This window comes from Hyla sarda, chromosome 11 (assembly GCF_029499605.1).
Source record: "Hyla sarda isolate aHylSar1 chromosome 11, aHylSar1.hap1, whole genome shotgun sequence".
NCBI lineage: Eukaryota > Metazoa > Chordata > Amphibia > Anura > Hylidae > Hyla > Hyla sarda.
Window position 1 is genome coordinate 52837074 of NC_079199.1, and position 20407 is coordinate 52857480.

General features: G+C 46.5%; 1 protein-coding gene across 2 annotated transcripts in view; it reads right to left on the bottom strand.

Annotated features, from left to right (window-relative positions):
* TDRD9 (tudor domain containing 9) overlaps window positions 1-20407 on the bottom strand; it is a 318925-nt gene that overhangs the window by 114945 nt on the left and 183573 nt on the right. For both annotated transcript variants that reach the window (XM_056545568.1, XM_056545567.1), the window contains exons 12-15: window positions 18562-18619; window positions 6529-6633; window positions 6354-6451; window positions 6110-6241 (exon numbers count right to left, since the gene is read on the bottom strand). In XM_056545568.1, the coding sequence (XP_056401543.1) occupies window positions 6110-6241; window positions 6354-6451; window positions 6529-6633; window positions 18562-18619 (393 nt within the window). The remainder of the gene's footprint in view (window positions 1-6109; window positions 6242-6353; window positions 6452-6528; window positions 6634-18561; window positions 18620-20407) is intronic.

Consider the following 20407-nt stretch of genomic DNA (forward strand, 5'->3'; position numbering starts at 1 on the left):
AAAAAAGGATAATATAAGAAAATACCCCCCCACAATTTGAAGCCCAATTTTTCACGATTCAGAAAAACCCCATATGGGGGTGAAAATTGCTCTGCTGGCGCACTACAGGTCTCAGAAGAGAAGGAGCCACATTTGGCTTTTTGAAAGCAAATTTTGCTCTGGGGGCATGCCGCATTTAGGAAGCCCCTGTGGTGCCAGAACAGAAAAAGAAAAACACATGGCATACCATTTTGGAAACTAGACCCCTCGGGGAACGTAACAAGGGGTAATGTGAACCTTAATACCCTACAGGTGATTCACGACTTTTGCATATGTAAAAAAAACATAATTTTTTTTACCTAAAATGCTTGGTTTCCCAAAAATTTTACATTTTTAAAAAGGATAATATCAGAAAATACCCCCCAAAATTTGAAGCCCAATTTCTTCCGATTCAGAAAAACCCCATATGGGGGTGAAAATTGCTCTGCTGGCGCACTACAGGTCTCAGAAGAGAAGGAGTCACATTTGGCTTTTTGAAAGCAAATTTTGCTTTGGGGGCATAGCAGAAAATACCGCCCAAAATTTGTAACACAATTTCTCCCGAGTACGGCGATACCCCATATGTGGCCCTAAACTGTTGCCTTGAAATACGACAGGGCTCCAAAGTGAGAGCGCCATGCGCATTTGAGGCCTAAATTAGGGACTTGCATAGGGGTGGACATAGGGGTATTCTACGCCAGTGATTCCCAAACAGGGCGCCTCCATCTGTTGTAAAACTCCCAGCATGCCTAGACAGTCAGTGGCTATCTGGCAATACTGGGAGTAGTTGTTTTGCAACAGCTGGAGGCTCCGTTTTGGAAACAGTGGCGTACCATCATTTTTATTGGGGAGGGGGGCTGTGTAGGGGTATGTGTATATGTAGTGTTTTTTACTTTTTATTTTTTTGTTAGTGTAGTGTTTTTAGGGTACAGTCGCACGGGCGGGGGTTCACAGTAGTTTCTCGCTGGCAGTTTGAGCTGCAGCAGAAAATTTGCCGCAGCTCAAACTTGCAGCCGGATACTTACTGTAAACCTCCGCCCATGTGAGTGTACCCTATACGTTCACATTGGGGAGGGGGGAACATTCAGCTGTTGCAAAACTACAACTTCCAGCATGTACGGTCTATCAGTGCATGCTGGGAGTTGTAGTTTTGCAACAGCTGGAGGCTCCGTTTTGGAAACAGATGTTTTTCATTTTTATAGGGGAGGGGGGGCTGTGTAGGGGTGTGTGTGTATATGTAATGTTTTTTACTTTTTATTTTTTGTTAGTGTAGTGTAGTGTTTTTAGGGTACAGTCGCACGGGCGGGGGTTCACAGTAGTTTCTAGCTGGCAGTTTGAGCTGCGGCAGAAAATTTGCCGCAGCTCAAACTTGCAGCCGGATTCCTACTGTAAACCTTCCCCCATGTGAGTGTACCCTGTACATTCACATTTGGGGGGGGGGGGAATATCCAGCTGTTGCAAAACTACAACTCCCAGCATGCACTGATAGACCAGTGCATGCTGGGAGTTGTAGTTTTGCAACAGTTGAAGGCACACTGGTTGTGAAACACCGAGTTTGGTAACAAACTCAGTGTTTTGCAACCAGTGTGCCTTCAGCTGTTGCAAAAGCTACAACCCCCAGCATGTACGGACAGCGGAAGGGCATGCTGGGTCTTGTAGTTATGCAACAGCTGGAGGCATACTTCTTTGGCTGGGGATGCTGGGGATTGTAGGTATGCAACAGCTGGAGACACACTGGTTTGCTACTTAACTCAGTGTGCCTTCAGTTGTTGCAAAACTACAACTCTCAGCAGTCACAGACAACCAACGGGCATGCTGGGAGTTGTAGTTATGCAACCAGCAGATGCACCACTACAACTCCCAACATGCACTTTAGCTGTTTGTGCAAGCTGGGAGTTGTAGTTATACAACAGCTGAAGGTACACTTTTCAATAGAAAAAATGTGCCTCCAGCTGTTGCAAAACTATAAGTCCCAGCATGCCCATAAGGGAATGCTGGGAGTTGTGGTGGTCTGCCTCCTGCTGTTGCATAACTACAGCTCCCAGCATGCCCTTTTTGCATGCTGGGAGCTATTGCTAAGCAACAGCAGGAGGCTGTCACTCACCTAGAACTGCTGCTCCACGCCGCCGCCGCGCAGGTCAGTCCCTCGCCGCCGCTGCTCCTGGGGCCCCGATCCCAACATTGACGCCGGGGATCGGGGTCCCCAGCTCCCGGGGTCTTCTTCCCGCACCCGCTCACGTCCTCCGGAAGAGTGGCAGAGCGGGTTGCGGGAGTGACACCCACAGCAAGCGCCCTGATTGGTCGGCCGGTAAACCGGCCGACGAATCAGGGCGATCGTGAGGTGGCACCAATGCCACCTCACCCCTGCTGGCTCTGGCTGTTCGGGGCCGTCTCTGACTGCCTCGATCAGCCAGTGATTACGGGTTACGGGAGATCCGATTGACCCGGAATCGCCAGAGATCGCTGGACTGAATTGTCCAGCGATCTGCGACCATCGCCGACATGGGGGGACATAATGACCCCCCTGAGCTATATGCAGCGATGCCTGCTGAACGATTTCAGCAGGCATCGGGCACCGGCTCCCCTCCGGCTAGCGGCGGGGGCCCGGGAATGGAAAAGACGTACTCCTACGTCCTCGGTCCTTAAGGACTCGGAAACGGGGGCCCAGGAGTACGTCCATTGTCCTTAAGGGGTTAATATACTGTATATACGTATGTACAATCTTTTTCTAATATACTGATACACTTATTTGTCAAATGTAATTTTTTTCCCCAATAAGGCTGGTGTACCGTTCAATCACAGATTCATTCGTTGTACGCGACATTGTCTTATGGTCCAATAAATTTTATTTTATTTTCTTGTCGTTGTCTTCCCCACTGAATGACTGATATGTACGAGTGCAGCACTCTCCTCACAGAAATATGTGGCCCCATGACGTTATAGCATGACCATCTTGTCCCATAGGTGATGTTTTACACCAGATGGTGGAGAAGCATGTAAGTGACGGGGTTAGGAGAAATTGTGCTGAGTTGCTTGAATTCGAGTGACGTGGGTTCAAGACCGGATATACCACTTTATTATCATTATATTTATTTTCTTCCTTATATTTTTATTCTTTACCTCTTATGGACCTTATATTGCGGTCATATATCAAATAGGTCACTTGCCGACTTATATCTGTGCCTTGATCAGTATTCAACAGCATGCTTATGCCCTTTCTATATATGCGTGCACGGGACTCTGATACCCTGCTACGCATGCGCGAAAGTCGCGCGACCCATGTGAGCTACACGTCAGCTGATGCTGTGATTGGCCGGTTACACCAACCCGGAAGTGGGAAGCAGTGTGGACGCCACTGCACGCCGCCATAGACTACTGCATGGCATATATTATATATATATATATATATATATATATATATATATATATATATATATATACCAAAGTTAAACACCAAGAATATAAGCAGTAAAATAGGCATAATACAATAATTAAATTATACCTGAATCTGATTGAGCTGTAACCAACCCTTCATCTTTATCCAACCCTTTAAGGGAATCCTCAATTTGCTTTTTAACCATTTCCTGCATCTGTAACAATAACCTTGGGGTTTCTATAGCAATTACCTTATTAGTACACAATTAGGTATGTCATAATCTGACACCAGAATAGAGTTGCAAATTGCACACTCTCTATTCTTGCTTTTCTTGTACACCTTCCCAGGAACCTCTGCCTAAAGATTTAACTAAACTAAATGTCAGAATACTCCAGAATAGAAAGCCAATTACTCACCACATAGCCCCTGCTGTAACAAGGAAGGGTTCCAGAAAAATGACTCTGAATGATCCCACTTGCCCGAATCCTCCATGGAGCTCAGGCTGCAAACACTCCCTCCCGCAAGCTCTCTCAGACACTTAGCGATCTGTCCAGTGTACCAAGATATGCACAGGTGCAGACAGATGATTACCTCTTTTGAATCTGCTGCTCTGCCCCGGGAGACTCTGCGTCTGAAGTCACATCCTGTTCCCAAGGTCTCCAGCTGTCACTTCCTGTACTTCGTACCACGTGACCTAAGCCCTGCCTCCAATATGGCCGTAACCACCAGAGCACACTGCTCGACCCCACGGAGGCTCCAGAACCCTCCCCGTAGCCCCACAACTGAGGACTGCCCCAGCACCACCGGAAAGAAGTTGGCAGATTGTGGCCTATGCCTGCACCCGAAAACTACAGGTCAGAATGGCAGCGGAGAATGGGGAGGCAGCATTAGCTGCCGGCTGGAGTCCCAATGGATGGCTACCAACCAGGAGCCCTTGTGAACCTTAAAGGGGTACTCCTGTGCTTACACATCTTATTCCCTATCCAAAGGATAGGGGATAAGATGCCTCATCGCGGGAGTCCCGCCGCTGGGGACCCCCCGTGATCTTGCACGCGGCACCCCGTTTGTAATCAGTCCCCATGGTGTTTGCTCCGGGACTGATTACCGGCGACTACAGGGAGGGCGGCGCGTGATGTCACGTCCCTGCCCCCGTGTGATGTCACGCTCCGCCCCTCAATTCAAGCCTACGGGAGGGGGCGTGATGGCTGTCACGCCCCCTCCCATAGGCTTGCATTGAGGGGCGGAGCGTGACATCACACGGGGGTGGGGGTGTGATGTCACACGCCCTAAAACCCCTTAAGGACTCAGGGTTTTTCCGTTTTTGCACTTCATAACCCTTTCAATTTTGCACCTACAGACCCATATGATGGCTTTTTTTTGCCCCACCAATTCTACTTTGTAATGACATCAGTTATTTTACACTAAAATCTATGGCGAAACAAACAAAAAAAAAAAAAAAAAAAAAGTCATTGTGCTACAAAATTGAAAAAAAACAAAACACCATTTTGTAACTTTTGGGGGCTTATGTTTCTACGCAGTGCATTTTTTCAGTAAAAATGACACATTCTCTTTATTCTGAAGGTCAATACGATTAAAATGATACCCGACATTTAGGTTTGATTTTGTCTTACAAAAATGAATACGTTTAAAATGGTCATCTTCTGACCCCTATAACTTTTTTATTTTTCCGCATACGGGGATGTATCAGGACTAATTTTTTGCGTTGTGAACTGAAGTTTTTATCAGTCGCATTTTTGTTTTCATCGGCCTTTTTGATCACTTTTTATTCATTTTTTCATGGTATAAAAAGTGACCAAAAAACGCTATTTTGGACCTGATTTTTTTTTACGTGTATGCCATTGACCGTGCGGTTTAATTAACAATATATTTTTATAGTTCGGATATTTACGGACGCGGCAATACCACATATGTTTATATTTATTTACAGAGTTTTTTAAATGGGAAAAGGGGGGTGATTTTAACTTTTATTAGGGAAGGGGTAAGACATCTTATCCTCTATCCAAAGGATAGGGGATAAGATGCCTGATCGCGGGGGTCCCGCCGCTGGGGACCCCCGTGATCTTGCACGCAGCACCCCACTAAAATCAGTACCTGGAGCACGGTGCTGCGTGCAAGGTCATGGGGGTCCCCAGCGGCGGGACCCCGCGATCAGGCATCTTATCCCCTATCCTTTGGATAGAGGATAAGATGTCAGCGCCAGAGTACCCCTTTAAGTTTATATTACATTATACTGGAGTCTAAGCTTTTATTTCTTCAGATCTCTCTACTTGCTGTAATTTATGAATAGCATAACTATTACTTCCACAAACTCGCTGCCACTCTGCACTGTCAGCACTCAGCTGAGAACTTCAGTTCTTTTCAGCGATCAGTAGGAGTCTAAGTATCCGCACCCCTACCAATCAGAACTGTATGAGCCTGTATAAATCTGTATACAGTATATCTGTATAACACTGTATATGTATATGTTCGGTTTGAAAAATCCATATAAGGTAGAACAAGCAGAGAAACCAAAGTCTGTTGCAGAAAAACAGCAGTTACCATAAAAACAAAAGCTTTTACTTTTAACCTTGGACAAACCTTTTAGCATCTAATTTCTATACTTTAAAGCGTTTGCATATATTCTATCTAGAAAACTGAGTAAGGAACCTTTGCAGGTGAAGCTATGTCCTTTAAAAAAAATAATCTGACACTTACCTCCTTGAGCAAAAGTATGGTACGTTCAATGTCAGAAACATTTGGAGGAGAGAGAGCTGTAGCAAGCATTGCCCTCGGCTCACCCATTTCAAGGACCTTTACCCGCAAGATGGTGTTTCCCAAAGGGCTTCTCTGAAGGACATAATCAACATAAGCCGTCAAGTTGGGGACTTACACAGAGAATTTCAGCTGAAAAAGCACTGATTTACAAGGGAAAGAAAATATGCTAAAATGGACAACATACCAACATCGCTGGGACCACATTTTCAGGTATAGAATCATTCCAAAAGTCTTTGTGTACAAGTCTATAGCAATATCCTTTAGAAACGCGTCCAGCTCGGCCTTAAAGGAAATTTACATACATGACTGTCAAGTCAACTAAACACCCTTGAATTGTGTCACTTACAATACAGTGGTACCTTTTCTCTGATCACAGTTGGTCTTTGATGCCCAGCAAAGCCTCAAGCTTTGGTAATTTGTCTCTTCATCACATACAAGTGTTTTTGTCCGACAGAAATCTATAACTGGATATACCACATATAATCAGATTAAGACGTGGATCAAAGTCACTGTAGTGGTTAACACTGAACAAATAACTTGTAATAGTTGCACAATCTCAGCTGTTTCCGACAGTTTTAATGAGTTAGGCCAGTTTAGCATGAGCGTAATTACATGCACATTTTTGAATCCATATGATAAAGGTAAGTCCTGGCCTGACCCTGAGGTCTAATAGCGGTCATCAGAGACATGGTCAAGATGGAACTTTTATCCATAAAACTTAGGCAAAAATGTGCTCATAATTACACTCAAGTGAAACCGGTCATTGAATGGTGCATCAGGGCGCATGCTTGATTGCTGTTCCATTCAGACTCTTTATAGAGGTGGTCGAGGCGATCACATCCCAAGCAATCTAGTGTGCATCCTAACAATGAAGTCTAAGTTTCATTTTCATTATCAAAGTCTTTTTTTTTTCCATTAAGTTTATAATACTAGAGAAAAAGTCCTGTGTAGACTACTAGGCTGTGCTCAGGTGTGGGTATTCACCAATTCCCAAGTGCAAGTCTTAGTAAATGAGACCATGAGCTATTTATGCAGTATATGCTTCTAGCTAAATATTCAGACACTCACTGTAAGATGCTTTGCAAATTATTTTTCTTTATTCGATCATTTTCGTTAAAAATTCAGAGTTGTAACATTCGAAGCTTGCAGATTTAATTAGTCGGCATATACGGTATCCGTCCCAGCAGAGATGGTATTCACTGTTCAGGAGCCATCAGGGTCTGACGCGACGTTTCGGGGGAAACCCCCTTACTCATGCGTACTAGAGCCTGAGATTCCAGGATATTTGTAGTGGAATGCACACCTATTCTCAATCGAGGGATTTCTCTTAAAGGGACATTCACAAGGATCGCAACCAGCCCCCAGGACACCCGATCGTGTCAGGATCGGGCTTCCTGTTGAAGCCGCCCGCGATCATTGTGGATAACTTCCTCCAACCTGAAGTGAAAAAAATTAGGACGTTGTCTACAAGACACTACCCATTTTCTACAATCTTTAAGTAAAATAGATGCCACTAATGACAAATTTCTTTGTACTCTAGATGTTCAAAGCCTGTATACAAATATCCCCCAATCAGAAGGTGAAAACTGTATATATGAAGTTTTATGTAAAAATAAGGAATTAAGTAATCAAATGATAAGCTTCATAATGGACCTCTTGGATTTTGTATTGCATAAAAAAAAATTCCGCTTTGATAACCAATTTTTTTCTTCAAGTGGGTGGGACTTCAATGGGGTCCTCTGTCCCCCCCTAAGTCTGGCAAATATTTTTATGCACGATTTTGAGGAGAGACTCATCTTTTCCCCCCAGTAGCATGGAGACTCCACTGACGTGGTTACGTTATGTGGACGACATCTTCATACTCTGGGAGGGAAAGGAGGAGTCTCTCCTCGATTTCGTGCAGATTGAACATGGCACATCCTACCATTAAATTCACTCTTACTTACGATGTCCAGAAGATACAATTCCTGGACATCGAGAAAAAAAGGAATGAAAGCAATAACTTTGACACTACATTATTTGTTTAAAAAAAAACGGACAAAAATAATATGCTACATAAAAATAGTTTCCATAATCCTAATATTTTTTAGGGTTTGCCTAAAAGTCAATATATTAGAGCTAAGCATATTATTAATAAGGAAGATGAATATGAAAGAAACAAAAATATCATTACAGAAAAATTTAAAAACAGAGGATATTCAAAAAGAGAATTAGAAAGAATAGAAAATGAAGTAGTACAGATGGACAGAACAGAATTATTAAAGAAAAAAGAAGACACAAAAGAAAAAATGGAAAGAATAATGTATATCAGTACTTATGATAGACATACTAAACTAATTAAAAAAAACTTTCATCATCCTAAAAGTGGCAAAAAAAATTCCTAGCAAAGGCTTTTTTACATGTAATTCTGATAATGTCGTTTATATGCTCAAATGCCCCTGCGGCATATGTTATATAAGACAAACCAGCAGAAAAATAAAAATCTGAATAATGGAGCATAAAAATAACGTTAGGAAGGCTATAAACACTAAAACAGTGATCCAATCATCTAAATTCAGTGAAACTACTGTCCTTTTTTGGAAAAACAACATAATGTGAACGAGTTAAGGTGGCAAATCTTAGAACAAATTCACATTGAAGCGAATGAGAATTTAAACCGCATGCGTCTCCTGTAAATTGAAGCATATTGGATAACTTACCTGGAAACGATTTCCCCAACAGGCTTGAATGAAGTCTGTAGTTTGAAAGCTTATTTATGAATGGATATTGTAATCCACGATATTTTGTGAAATGCACACTATATGTAACATTTTTTGTAAGTCTGTTGTATCAGATAATTGTAAATGTTCCTTTAAGAGAAATCCCTGATTGAGAATAGGTGTGCATTCCACTACAAATATCCTGGAAACTCAGGCTCTAGTACGCATAAGTAAGTTCCCTCGAAATGTTGCGTCAGACCCTGTTGGCTAACGAACAGTGAATACCATCTCTGCTGGGTCGGATATATGCCGACTAATTACATCTGCAAGCTTCGAATGTTACAGCTCTGAATTTTTTACGAAAATGATCGAATAAAGAAAAATCAGTTGCAAAGCATCTAACAGTGAGTGTCTGAATATTTTGCTAGAAGCATATACTGCATAGCTCATGGTCTCATTTACTAAGTATATAATACTGGCTGCAGGGAGGACTATTACTGGCTAAAAGGGGACTACAGGGGGACAGATAGCTGGCTACAGGGGGGACAGTTTGCTGGCAATAGCTACAGGGGGACACATTGCTGGTTATGGCTACAGGGGGACACATTGCTGGTTATGGCTACAGGGGGACACATTTAAGGATGAAAGTAGACTACTGCAGGACACATTACTGTATGAAAGGGATCAGGAGAGGAGTAAGTGTTTTTAAACCTTCTGCCACCCTGAGCACGTTCAGACATTAAAATACTTAATCGGACAACCCATTTACCCTATGTAATGATAAAACCAATAAACTATTGGTGAAACTATAGTCATAGCAGTTTCCATAGGACACAGAGGCAAGTTGGACCATTTTAAGGGTAAGAAAAGGGAGATTTTTTAACACTTACCGTAAAATCTCTTTCTCGAAGGATCCATTGGGGGACACAGACAGTGGGTGTATTTTGCTGTCTCTAGGAGGTGTGACACTATGGTGATAAAAAAAAGTCAGCTCCTCCCAGCAGGATATATCCGCCTTCAGGCTCTGAGGTAATCAGCTTAAGTTCCAGAGCAATAGGAGGAGACCAATAGGTCAAGGAAAAAAACCAAAACTGTCCGCGAACCAGAAGAATAAACATAACCGAACACACCCTCGGACAGAGAACCAAGGAAAAACCCTAAAAAGGGCGGGAGCTGTGTACCCCAATGGATCCTTCGAGAAAGAGATTTTACGGTAAGTGTTAAAAATCTCCCTTTATCTGCTCCATTGGGGGACACAGACAGTGGGACGTACCAAAGCCGTCCCTTGGGTGGGCAGATAAATAATCAGGCACACTGCCGAACCACTGCCGCCTGCAACACCTTACGCCCCAGGTTAGCATCAGGCGATGCGAAAGTATGAACCCGGTAAAACCTCGAGAAGGTGTACAAAGACGACCAGGTAGCCGACTTGCAAATCTGCGAGGCCGAGGTTCTATTCTGGAGAGCCCAGGATGCCACAACAGAACGGAATGAGCCACAACCCTGAAAGGAGGAATCTTCCCCTTACAGGGATAGGCTTCTGAAATGGCGGACCGAATCCACCTAGAAATGGTGGCCTTGGAAGCAGGTTGTCCCTTGCGATAACCTTACGTAAGGACAAAAAAGGAATCACACTGACGAAACAAAGAAGTGATGGAGAGATAAGACCGAACAGCCCGAACCACGTCCAGCTTGTGCAGCAAGCGCTCCCTAGGATGAGAAGGAGCCGGGCAAAATGACGGAAGGACAATATCCTCATTGAGATGAAAGGCCGAGACCACCTTAGGTAAAAAGGAAGGGTATGGCCGGAAAACAACCTTGTGCTGGTGGATCACCAGAAACGGAGATTGGCAGGAAAGGGCTGCCAATTCAGACACCCTCCAGATGGAGGTGAAAGCCACCAGAAACGCCACTTTCCAAGAAAGGAGGCGGAGAGACACCTCTCTAAGGGGCTCAAAGGGTGCACCCTGGAGGGCACTCAGAACCAAATTCAAGTCCCAAGGAGGAGAGGGTGACCGATAAGGAGGAACAGCGTGCGCCATTCCTTGCAGGAAGGTCCGGACATGACGATTAGAAGCCAGGGGCCGCTGGAAAAAAAACCAGTAAGGCCGAAACCTGACCCTTAAGGGAACTGAGAGACAATCCCAGTTCCAACCCCAACTGCAAAAAGGGAGAGAAGACAGGGAACAGAGAAGGTCACCGGGGAGAAGTCCTGTGCTTCACACCAACGAAAATAAGACTTCCAAGTACGGTGGTAAATCCTTGCAGAGGAGGGCTTACGAGCCTTGAGCATGGTGCGAATGACTTGGGAAGAGAACCCACGGGCCCTCAAAACCGCGGTCTCAACCGCCACGCCGTCAAATGCAGCGACTGTAAATTGGGGTGGCAAAGAGGACCCTGAGAGAGCAGGTCTGGACGGAGCGGAAGGCGCAGTGGAGTGTAGTCCAGGAGCCTGACTACATCGGCGTACCACGACCTTCGGAGCCAATCTGGAGCTACCAGAATGGCGGGGACGCCCTCTGCCTTGAGCTTCCTCAGCACCCTGGGAAGGAGCAGAAGAGGAGGGAACAGATAGGGTAGGGGAAACCCCGCCCAAGGAATCACTAGGGCGTCCACGGCAAGAGCCTGAGGGTCCCGGGACTTGGACACAAACGGAAGGATCTTCCGATTGTGCCGAGACGCGAAGAGGTCCACGTCCGGAATGCCCCAGAGGTTGCAGAGTTGCGCGAAGACCTCTGGATGAAGAGACCACTCGCCGGTGTCGGGTGAGGACAGACTGAGGAAGTCCGCTTCCCAGTTGAGCACCACCGGGATGTGAATCGCCGAAATGGCCGGAACCTTGCTCTCCGCCCAGGAAAGAATCTTAGTCACCTCGGCCATGGCTGCCAAGCTGCAAGTGCCGCCCTGACGATTTATGTACGCCAGCCGTGGCATTGTCTGACTGAACGCGGACAGGACGGGACTGAAGATGGGACTCCCAATGAAGAAGACAAAGAAGAATCGCCCGTAATTCTAATAAGTTTATCGGAAGAAGGGTCTCCTGGGGTGACCAGAGTCCCTGAACCGTACAATCCCTGAATACACCGCCCCAGCCCGACAGGCTGGCATCCATTGTAACAACCTGCAAGTGAAGGGGAAGAAACGACCGCCCTAGGAGAAGAAGGGGGGAGCGGAGCCACCAGAGCAGAGACTGATGGACCCTGCGAGGGAGAACAATCTGACGATCGAGGGACAGAGGAGACCTGTTCCATCGGGAGAGAATAGCCAGTTGAAGGGAGTGGTAATGAAACTGGGCAAAAGGTACGGCCTCCAAAGATGCCACCATCCCACCCAGGACTTCCATACAAGTGCGGATGGAGACTGATACCCCCGACCGGAGCGCCAGACGTTTGTCCGGCGGAAGAAGAATTCGTCAGAGGCCGTATCGAAGTGAAGTCACAGGAAGATTAGAGACTGGGTAGGACGGAGGACTGACTTGTCCTGGTTGACCATCCCCCCGAAGCGAGTCAGAGTGTGGAGAGTGATGTCCAGATTCTCCAGAGTCTGGGCCCTGGTTGGAGCCTTGATGAGAAGGTCGTTCAGATAGGGTATCACCGAGATTCCCTAGACCGTTACAGGCCCATCACGGGTGCAAGGACCTTTGTAAAGACCCGAGGAGCTGTGGCTAGACCGAAGGGGAGGGCTACAAATTGAAAGTGCCCCTCCGGAACCGCAAAGTGGAGGTACCGATGATGGCCCAGAAACATTGGCACATGGAGGTAGGCATCCTTGATGTCCACCGATGAAAGGAACTCCCCTTGTTCCAGGGACGCCACCACCGAACGGAGAGATTCCATTCGGAAGTGGCACATGAGAAGATGATGGTTGAGACGCTTGAGGTCCAAAATTGGACGCACAGAACCGTCCTTCTTGGGGACCACAAAAAGATTTGAATAGAAACCCCGAAACCGTTCCCCCGGAGGAACAGGAACAATAACCCCCTGGAGAAGCAGAGACTGGAGAGCCGCTCGAAACTGCTTCACCAGAGGAGGAGACCGGGGGGCCCGGGAGTGAAAAAGGCGATCCCTCAGAAGGGATGCAAATTCGATCCAGTAACCGTTGGACACCACGTCCCTGACCCAAGAGTCTTGAATGTGAGAGGTCCAAATGTCTCGAAAAAACAAGAGACTACCTCCCACCCGAGAAGAAACCGCGGGTGGGGGCCTCACTTCATGCAGAAGTGGGCTTGCGGTTGCCTGATTTGGGCGCAAAATGGCCGGACCGGTTGGAGTCCGACTTCCAAGACGGGCGAGCCAGGAACGAGGGAGCCTTTTTGTCCCGCTAGGGGGCCTGCCCAGACCCCTTGTTGGAGCCAGAGGTCCCAAAGGACCGAAAGGAAAAAGGACTTCCTTTGGGAAGTAGGACGAGCCTTATTTTGAGGTAACAAGGAACGCTTACCTCCCGTTGCCTCGGAAATAATCTCATCAAGGCGTTTGCCAAAAAGACGGCCACCCATAAAGGGAAGCTCAGTGAGAGATCTTTTGGAAGCGGCATCCGCATTCCAAGCCATAAGCCACATAGAGCGGAGGAGAGCCGCTAAGTGACCCACAGCAAAGGCAGAACAACGGGCTGCCTGCATGGAAGCTGCGCACAGAAAATCCCCAGCTTTAGAGCATTGGAGAGCCAAAGCAGATAGATCCTCCGGGGGGATCCCGCTAAGATATCGTGACGGAGCTTTTGGCACAACTACGACAGGGACTTGGACACCCATGTCGAGGCGAAGATGGAAAGAGGAGAAGAGCCAGCAGCTTCAGTGGCAAACTTCGCTAAGGATTCTACGTTCTTGTGCGTGGGATCCTTGAAGGCAGCATCATCTGCCAGAGGCAGTGTAGTCGCCTTAGAGATCCGGGAAATTGGTGGATCCACTGAGGGAGGGGAAACCACCTTAGTGAGAAAGACCTTGTCAAATGGATAACGTTACATAGTTAGTACGGTCGAAAAAAGACATATGTCCATCAAGTTCAACCAGGGAATTAAGGGGTAGGGGTGTGGCATGATATTGGGGAAGGGATGGGATTTTATATTTCTTCTTAAGCATTAATGTTATTTTGTTCCAGGAATGTATCTAATCCTGTTTTAAAGCTGTTAATTGTTCCTGCTGTGACCAGTTCCTGAGGTAGACCGTTCCATAAATTCACAGTCCTCACGGTAAAGAAGGCGTGTCGCCCCTTGAGACTAAACTTTTTCTTCTCCAGACGGAGGGAGTGCCCCCTTGTCCTTTGGGGGGGGTTTAACCTGGAACAGTTTTTCTCCATATTTTTTGTATGGGCCATTAATATACTTATATACGTTTATCATATCCCCCCTTAAACGTCTCTTCTCAAGACTAAACAATTGTAACTCCTTTAATCGCTCCTCATAGCTAAGATGTTCCATGCCCCATATTAGTTTAGTCGCGCGTCTCTGCACCCTTTCCAACTCCGCAGTGTCCCTTTTATGGACAGGTGCCCAAAACTGAACAGCATATTCCAGGTGAGGCCGTACCAATGCTTTATAAAGGGGGAGTATTATGTCCCTGTCCATTGAGTCCATGCCTCTTTTGATACATGACAATATCCTGCCGGCCTTGGAAGCAGCAGCCTGACATTGCATGCTATTCTGTAGTCTGTGATCCACAAGTACACCCAGATCCTTCTCTACCAGTGACTCTGCCAGTTTAATCCCCCCTAAGACATACGATGCATGCAGGTTATTAGTACCCAGATGCATAACTTTACATTTATCCACATCGAACCTCATTTGCCAAGTGGATGCCCAGACACTTAGTCTATCCAAGTCATCTTGTAACTTATGCACATCCTCTATAGACTGTACCATGCTACAAAGCTTGGTGTCATCTGCAAAGATAGAAACAGAGCTGTTAATACCATCCTCTATATCATTGATAAATAAATTAAACAACAGCGGGCCCAGTACTGAACCTTGGGGTATACCACTAATAACCGGGGACCAATCAGAGTACGAATCATTGACCACCACTCTCTGGGTACGATCCATGAGCCAGTGTTCAATCCAGTTACAAACTAAAATTTCCAAACCCAAAGACCTTAACTTACCTGTCAGACGTCTATGAGGGACAGTATCAAACGCTTTAGCAAAATCCAGAAACACTATATCCACAGCCATTCCTCTGTCAAGGCTTCTACTCACCTCTTCATAAAAGCAAATTAGATTGGTTTCACAACTTCTATCCTTAGTAAACCCATGCTGGCTATCACTTATAATACAATTATCCCCTATGTATTCCTGTATGTAATCCCTTATAAGTCCTTCAAACAATTTACCCACAATGCACGTTAAACTTACCGGTCTATAGTTTCCTGGGGAAGACCTAGAGACCTTTTTGAAGATTGGCACCACATTCGCCTTGCGCCAGTCCCTTGGCACAATACCAGACACCAGAGAATCTCTAAATATCATGAACAGGGGTACAGATATTACTGAACTTACCTCTCTAAGAACTCTTGGGTGCAATCCATCTGGCCCTGGAGATTTGCTTACATTTATATCACTTAACTTACCTTGTACCATCTCTACATTAAGCCAGTTCAGTACATTACATGATGTGTTACCAGCACTGACCTGGCCAATGTCAGCTCCTTTTTCCATGGTGTATACAGAACTAAAGAACCCATTCAGTAGCTCCGCTTTCTCTTGATCGCCTGTGACAACCTCCCCATTATCATTATTAAGGGGTCCTACATGCTCTGTCCTTGGTTTTTTTGCATTTATATATCTAAAAAAATATTTAGGATTAGTTTTGCTTTCTTTGGCCACCTGTCTCTCGTTTTGAATTTTTGCTGTTTTTATTACATTTTTACAGATATTATTAAGCTCTTTGTACTGTTTAAATGTTATCGCTGACCCATCAGATTTGTATTTTTTGAAGGCTATTTTTTTGTTGTTTATTGCTCTTTTAACATCATTTGTCAGCCATGTAGGATTTAGTTTTAATCGTTTATATTTGTTCCCCTTTGGTATATATTTAGCTGTATAGTTATTTAGAGTTGATTTAAAGATGTCCCATTTACCTTCTGTATCAGTATTTGACAACACCTCCCCCCAGTCTATGTCCTGTAGTGTAGCCCTCAGCCCAGGGAAGTTTGCCTTTTTAAAGTTATATGAATTGTCTTGAATTGTCTTGATTCCCGGGAACCTCTTGTCTGGATGTTTCCATGCGGTTTCCAGAATGTCGTCAAAGTCAGCGTGAGAGCTGAACTTCTGAGGTGCTGGCTTAGCACGATGAAAGGATATTCCTTGATTGACATCCGAAGATCCTGGGTCCTCCAAGTGAAAGGTGTCTCTTAGGGCTATCACCAAAGAGTTCAACGTTGCAACTGAGTCCGGGCGGTCCTCTGAGTCAGATGCCGGCTCGGAAGCCTCGTCCACCAAGGGAATGAGAATGAGTAGAGGCAGTCCTGGAGGGGAGCGACTCTGACCGGGTACGCGTCTCTGGCATGGCAGAGCGGCGACTCCAAGAACTTTCCTCTGGAGGACCGATGTGTGTGTCCAGATGCCGGGGGGGGCGGGACCCACGAGGGGAACGCTCACGTCTATCTGAAGACTCATTTGAAGAGTCAGACGAGGCACCCCTAGGACGCTTGTGAGAGCGTGAAGTATGTGGAGACGAGGAGCGTGCCCTTCCAGAGGTCCTGCGCAGGGAAGACCCCTTCAAGGCGGACACCACTTCCCGGGAGGCCTCAGCCACAGAGCGGGAGACTTGGGTCAAGTCAGCCATATACTGGGTCAGGGAAGAAACCCAGGCTGGTGGAGCGGCTGAATCCACCGGGACCGTATGGGGCATCAGGGGGTACCAGGGGGTCTGGGGGAGCAGTGGAGCAGGCAGGGCAAGTGGGCTCGGCAGAGCCAGACATCTTGGTATTACAGTGCTTACAGAGATAGTAAGTCACTGAAGTTCCAGGTCTCTGTTTAGAGGGAGGAACAGCTCTGGGTACGGACATAATGTGGCAAAAAAACTTTCTCACCCTAGTCTGTGTCCCCTGTCAGCTGCAGTGAGGAAACTCGCTTTGTGCAGCTAGAGAGAGTGAAATAGGCCAGCCAATAGGAAGAGAGGGGCATGCCTGAAGCAAGGCACTAAGTAACTGACCCCTTCCTACTGAAAATCGCGCCAACGGCGCTGATTGGAGTCTGATTCGCGCCTCTGATCGCTCCCAGCCCTGTGGGCGGAGCTACCGACCGGCCGAAGAGAACTGTCATGGCGCCCGCTCCTTGTCTTGAGCGCACCTGTCGGCCGCTTGTGCGCTCGGGGGAATAGAGCGGGCGGCCAAAAGCCGGCAGAGACTGCCAGAGAAAAGAAGTAAGCCGGCGCTGAAGCGCCCGGCTCATAGCAGCGCCACGGCTGTCAGCCGCGTATAAGGCGCTGCTGGCAAAGTGAAAGTAAGCCTGCGCTGAGAGCACCCGGCCCGGGACAGCGCCACGGCTGAGAGCCGCATATAAGGCGCTGTGGACGAAGTAACACCAAGTACACACACACGCACACATAAGTAAAGTGCCAGGAATAAGGCTCTGTGGACGTAGTCGCACCAAGCGCGCGCACACACACACACAAACACATAGGTGAAGTGCCCCATATAAGATGTCCCTTCAGGTGCCACTGCTCCCCCAAAAATAAAGTGCAGCCCCTGTAAGCTAGCCCCAAAATCTGAAGGTGGGCCAAAACAGGGGGTCTCCAGAGGCTGTGAGTCCATACCTATGGAGAAAAAAGGGGGAAGTACTTACCTCAGTCAGAAGAACTTACCGAATGGAGTCTCCAGTGAAGTCTTCAGTCAGCTTTAGTTACCTGCATCACGCCTGGCTGCTATGCGCGAGCGAGGCGAGCAGGGAAATAGGGGGACCCGGACCCCTGAGGTACCACCCAAGCGCTGACCGTTGGAGAGGGGGGGGGTTAACAGCGCATATACGCAATGTCTGTCCCCCCTTACTCGCAATGGGGAAACGAGGAACCTCAGTCCCTGAGTCCCCACCTGAAAACAGAAAAGAAAAGGAATAAAAAACTAACACGTCCCTAACTAGGAAAACAAAAAATCAGAAGACCTGGTCTGGAGCAATTGAGACCACGTCCACCTCCTTCAGACACTAAGCTTAAACTGACTGGCTCAGAGCCTGAAGGCGGGTATATCCTGCTGGGAGGAGCTAACTTTTTTTATCACCATAGTGTCACACCTCCTAGAGACAGCAAGATACACCCACTGTCTGTGTCCCCCAACGGAGCCGATAGAGAAACTTAATTTTTTAGTGTAGAAAAACAAGTCAGTGTATTTCTGCTATCTTGCTTTATTATGTGGGTTTTCTATTGTAAAGATGATCTGAACTACCACACTAAAATCCATGCGTTGATTTCTGCACAAGTAAAAATAGCTGTGCCGCTGTCACCTTAGTTTACTATTATTAAGGTGGTGGGGAGGGACCCATCTCTGACTTTGCTATGGGGCCCTCTGAATATTATTCGCAGTCCTGCAGAGAACCCCTTTAATTGTATGTACACCAGCCATACACTGTAACCTAGCCTCCTGTGTTCTCATCTGTGTTAATATACACAGACAGTTTGGGGTGGTTGATGAAATGCGCAAGAAAAATCTGCTCTCAGACGACATCTTGTCAAAAGAGTAAGGTCAATAAGAAACCACTACATACCGTACTTAACATCTGGTACAGTAATAGAACTCTCGGCAATGTTTGTGGATAAAATTATCTGTAAAACATGAGACACAAATAGCCCACAGAGTTAAAGTGATTATACGGAACTGGTAGTCGGAAAACAGAGCATACAAATGTTACATTGATTCTTTAGCCCATTAAGAACACACACAGCCCATTTTGGAGACAGGCAATTTTAGTTTTTTGCATTTTTGGTTTTCCCCCTCGCCTTTAAAAGACATAACTTTTATTTTTTCATCCACAGACCCATACCAGGGATTGTTTTTTGTGTCGATAGGTTTAGCAGTTACTCCCCTGATCTGAAGGAATTCATCGTCATGGCCACTGAATTTTTATTACACCATAATTACTTTATGTTTGATGGTGATTTCTTCCTTCAGACCAGGGGAGCTTCCAAGGGGGCAAAATACTCCCCTTCCTTTGCCAATATTTTTTATGTTTTATTGGGAACAGCAGTTTGTTTTTACCCCTAGCAACCCCTTCTTTGAGGATAACCAATGGGTCGGTCGATTTATAGACTACCTGCTAATAATTTGGAAGAGGAGGATCGCTTCGGGGAATTCATACATTACATTAGTAGTAACGATCTCAATCTGGGTTTCACATACCACTTTAGTGGATCTACAGTAAATTTTTTGGATACTACTTCATACAACAGTGGAACACAGATTGAGATTGCCCCCTTTAGAAAAGAAACCGCAACTAATTCGGTCCTGTTGGCTTCCTCATGTCATCCGAAACATGTTTTAAATAACATCCTATTCGGTGAAATGTGCCATTTAAAAAGGAATTTTACTAACCCCAAGAAATTTAAGATAGCAACTAGTGACCTTATGAAAAGGTTTAAAAATATGGGGTATTCAGAAGAAATCCTAACTAGGGCATCCAGCAGAACAGAAAACATAGGCAGAACCGAACTGACTTCATATTCCAGGAGACACAAGGATATGTGTCCAAACACAAACAGGGAAGACATTAACGGCCAACACAAACAAGAGAAACAGAAAAGCCTTTTTTGTCACTCCATATAGTGTTCAACTTAACCAAATTAACCCCTTCGCGCATTCCGTCGTATATAGGCGGCGTTCATTAAATGCGTGCTCCCGCAGCGCTGATCGGGTTAATTAGCTAAAGTTTCGGGGTGTCAGGCGGGAGACTACTCCCGCCCGACAACCCGGGACCACATTTGATTAAGACGATCAGCGATCGGGTGTGCAGGGACGGCGGATGTGTGGCGGGTGCGCGGCGTGATCGCCGGGTGTGTGGAGATCCGGAGGACCGGTGTGAGGTGGATTTTTGCGCCCCCGTAGATCCATGCGTCCGCTCCTCCCCCAGCTCTCCGAACATTTCCGAAGCTAGAGCTGGGGCAAGGGGAGGAAGGAGGTACACGCCCCCTCCCTGAGCTCGGCTGGACGCAGATCTCCACGGCACGCCCCCTCCCTGAGGACATAGATCTCCCCGAGCATAGGACGTAAATCTCCACGGCAGGTCCCCTCCCTCATCTCCCCTCCCTCAGGACATAGAGCAGTGCTCCCAATGAGCTCTGTGTAAAGGGGGACATACTGTACGGGCTCTTTAGCCCGTGCAGTATGTCCTCCTTTAGCCCCTGCAGTATGTCCCCCTTTAGCCCCTGCAGTATGTCCCCCTTTAGCCCGTGCAGTATGTCCTCCTTTAGCCCCTGCAGTATGTCCTCCTTTAGCCCCTGCAGTATGTCCCCCTTTAGCCCGTGCAGTATGTCCCCCTTTAGCCCGTGCTGTATGTCCCCTTTACACATAGAGCTCATTGGGAGCACTGCTCTATGTCCTCAGCTCGGGGAGATGAG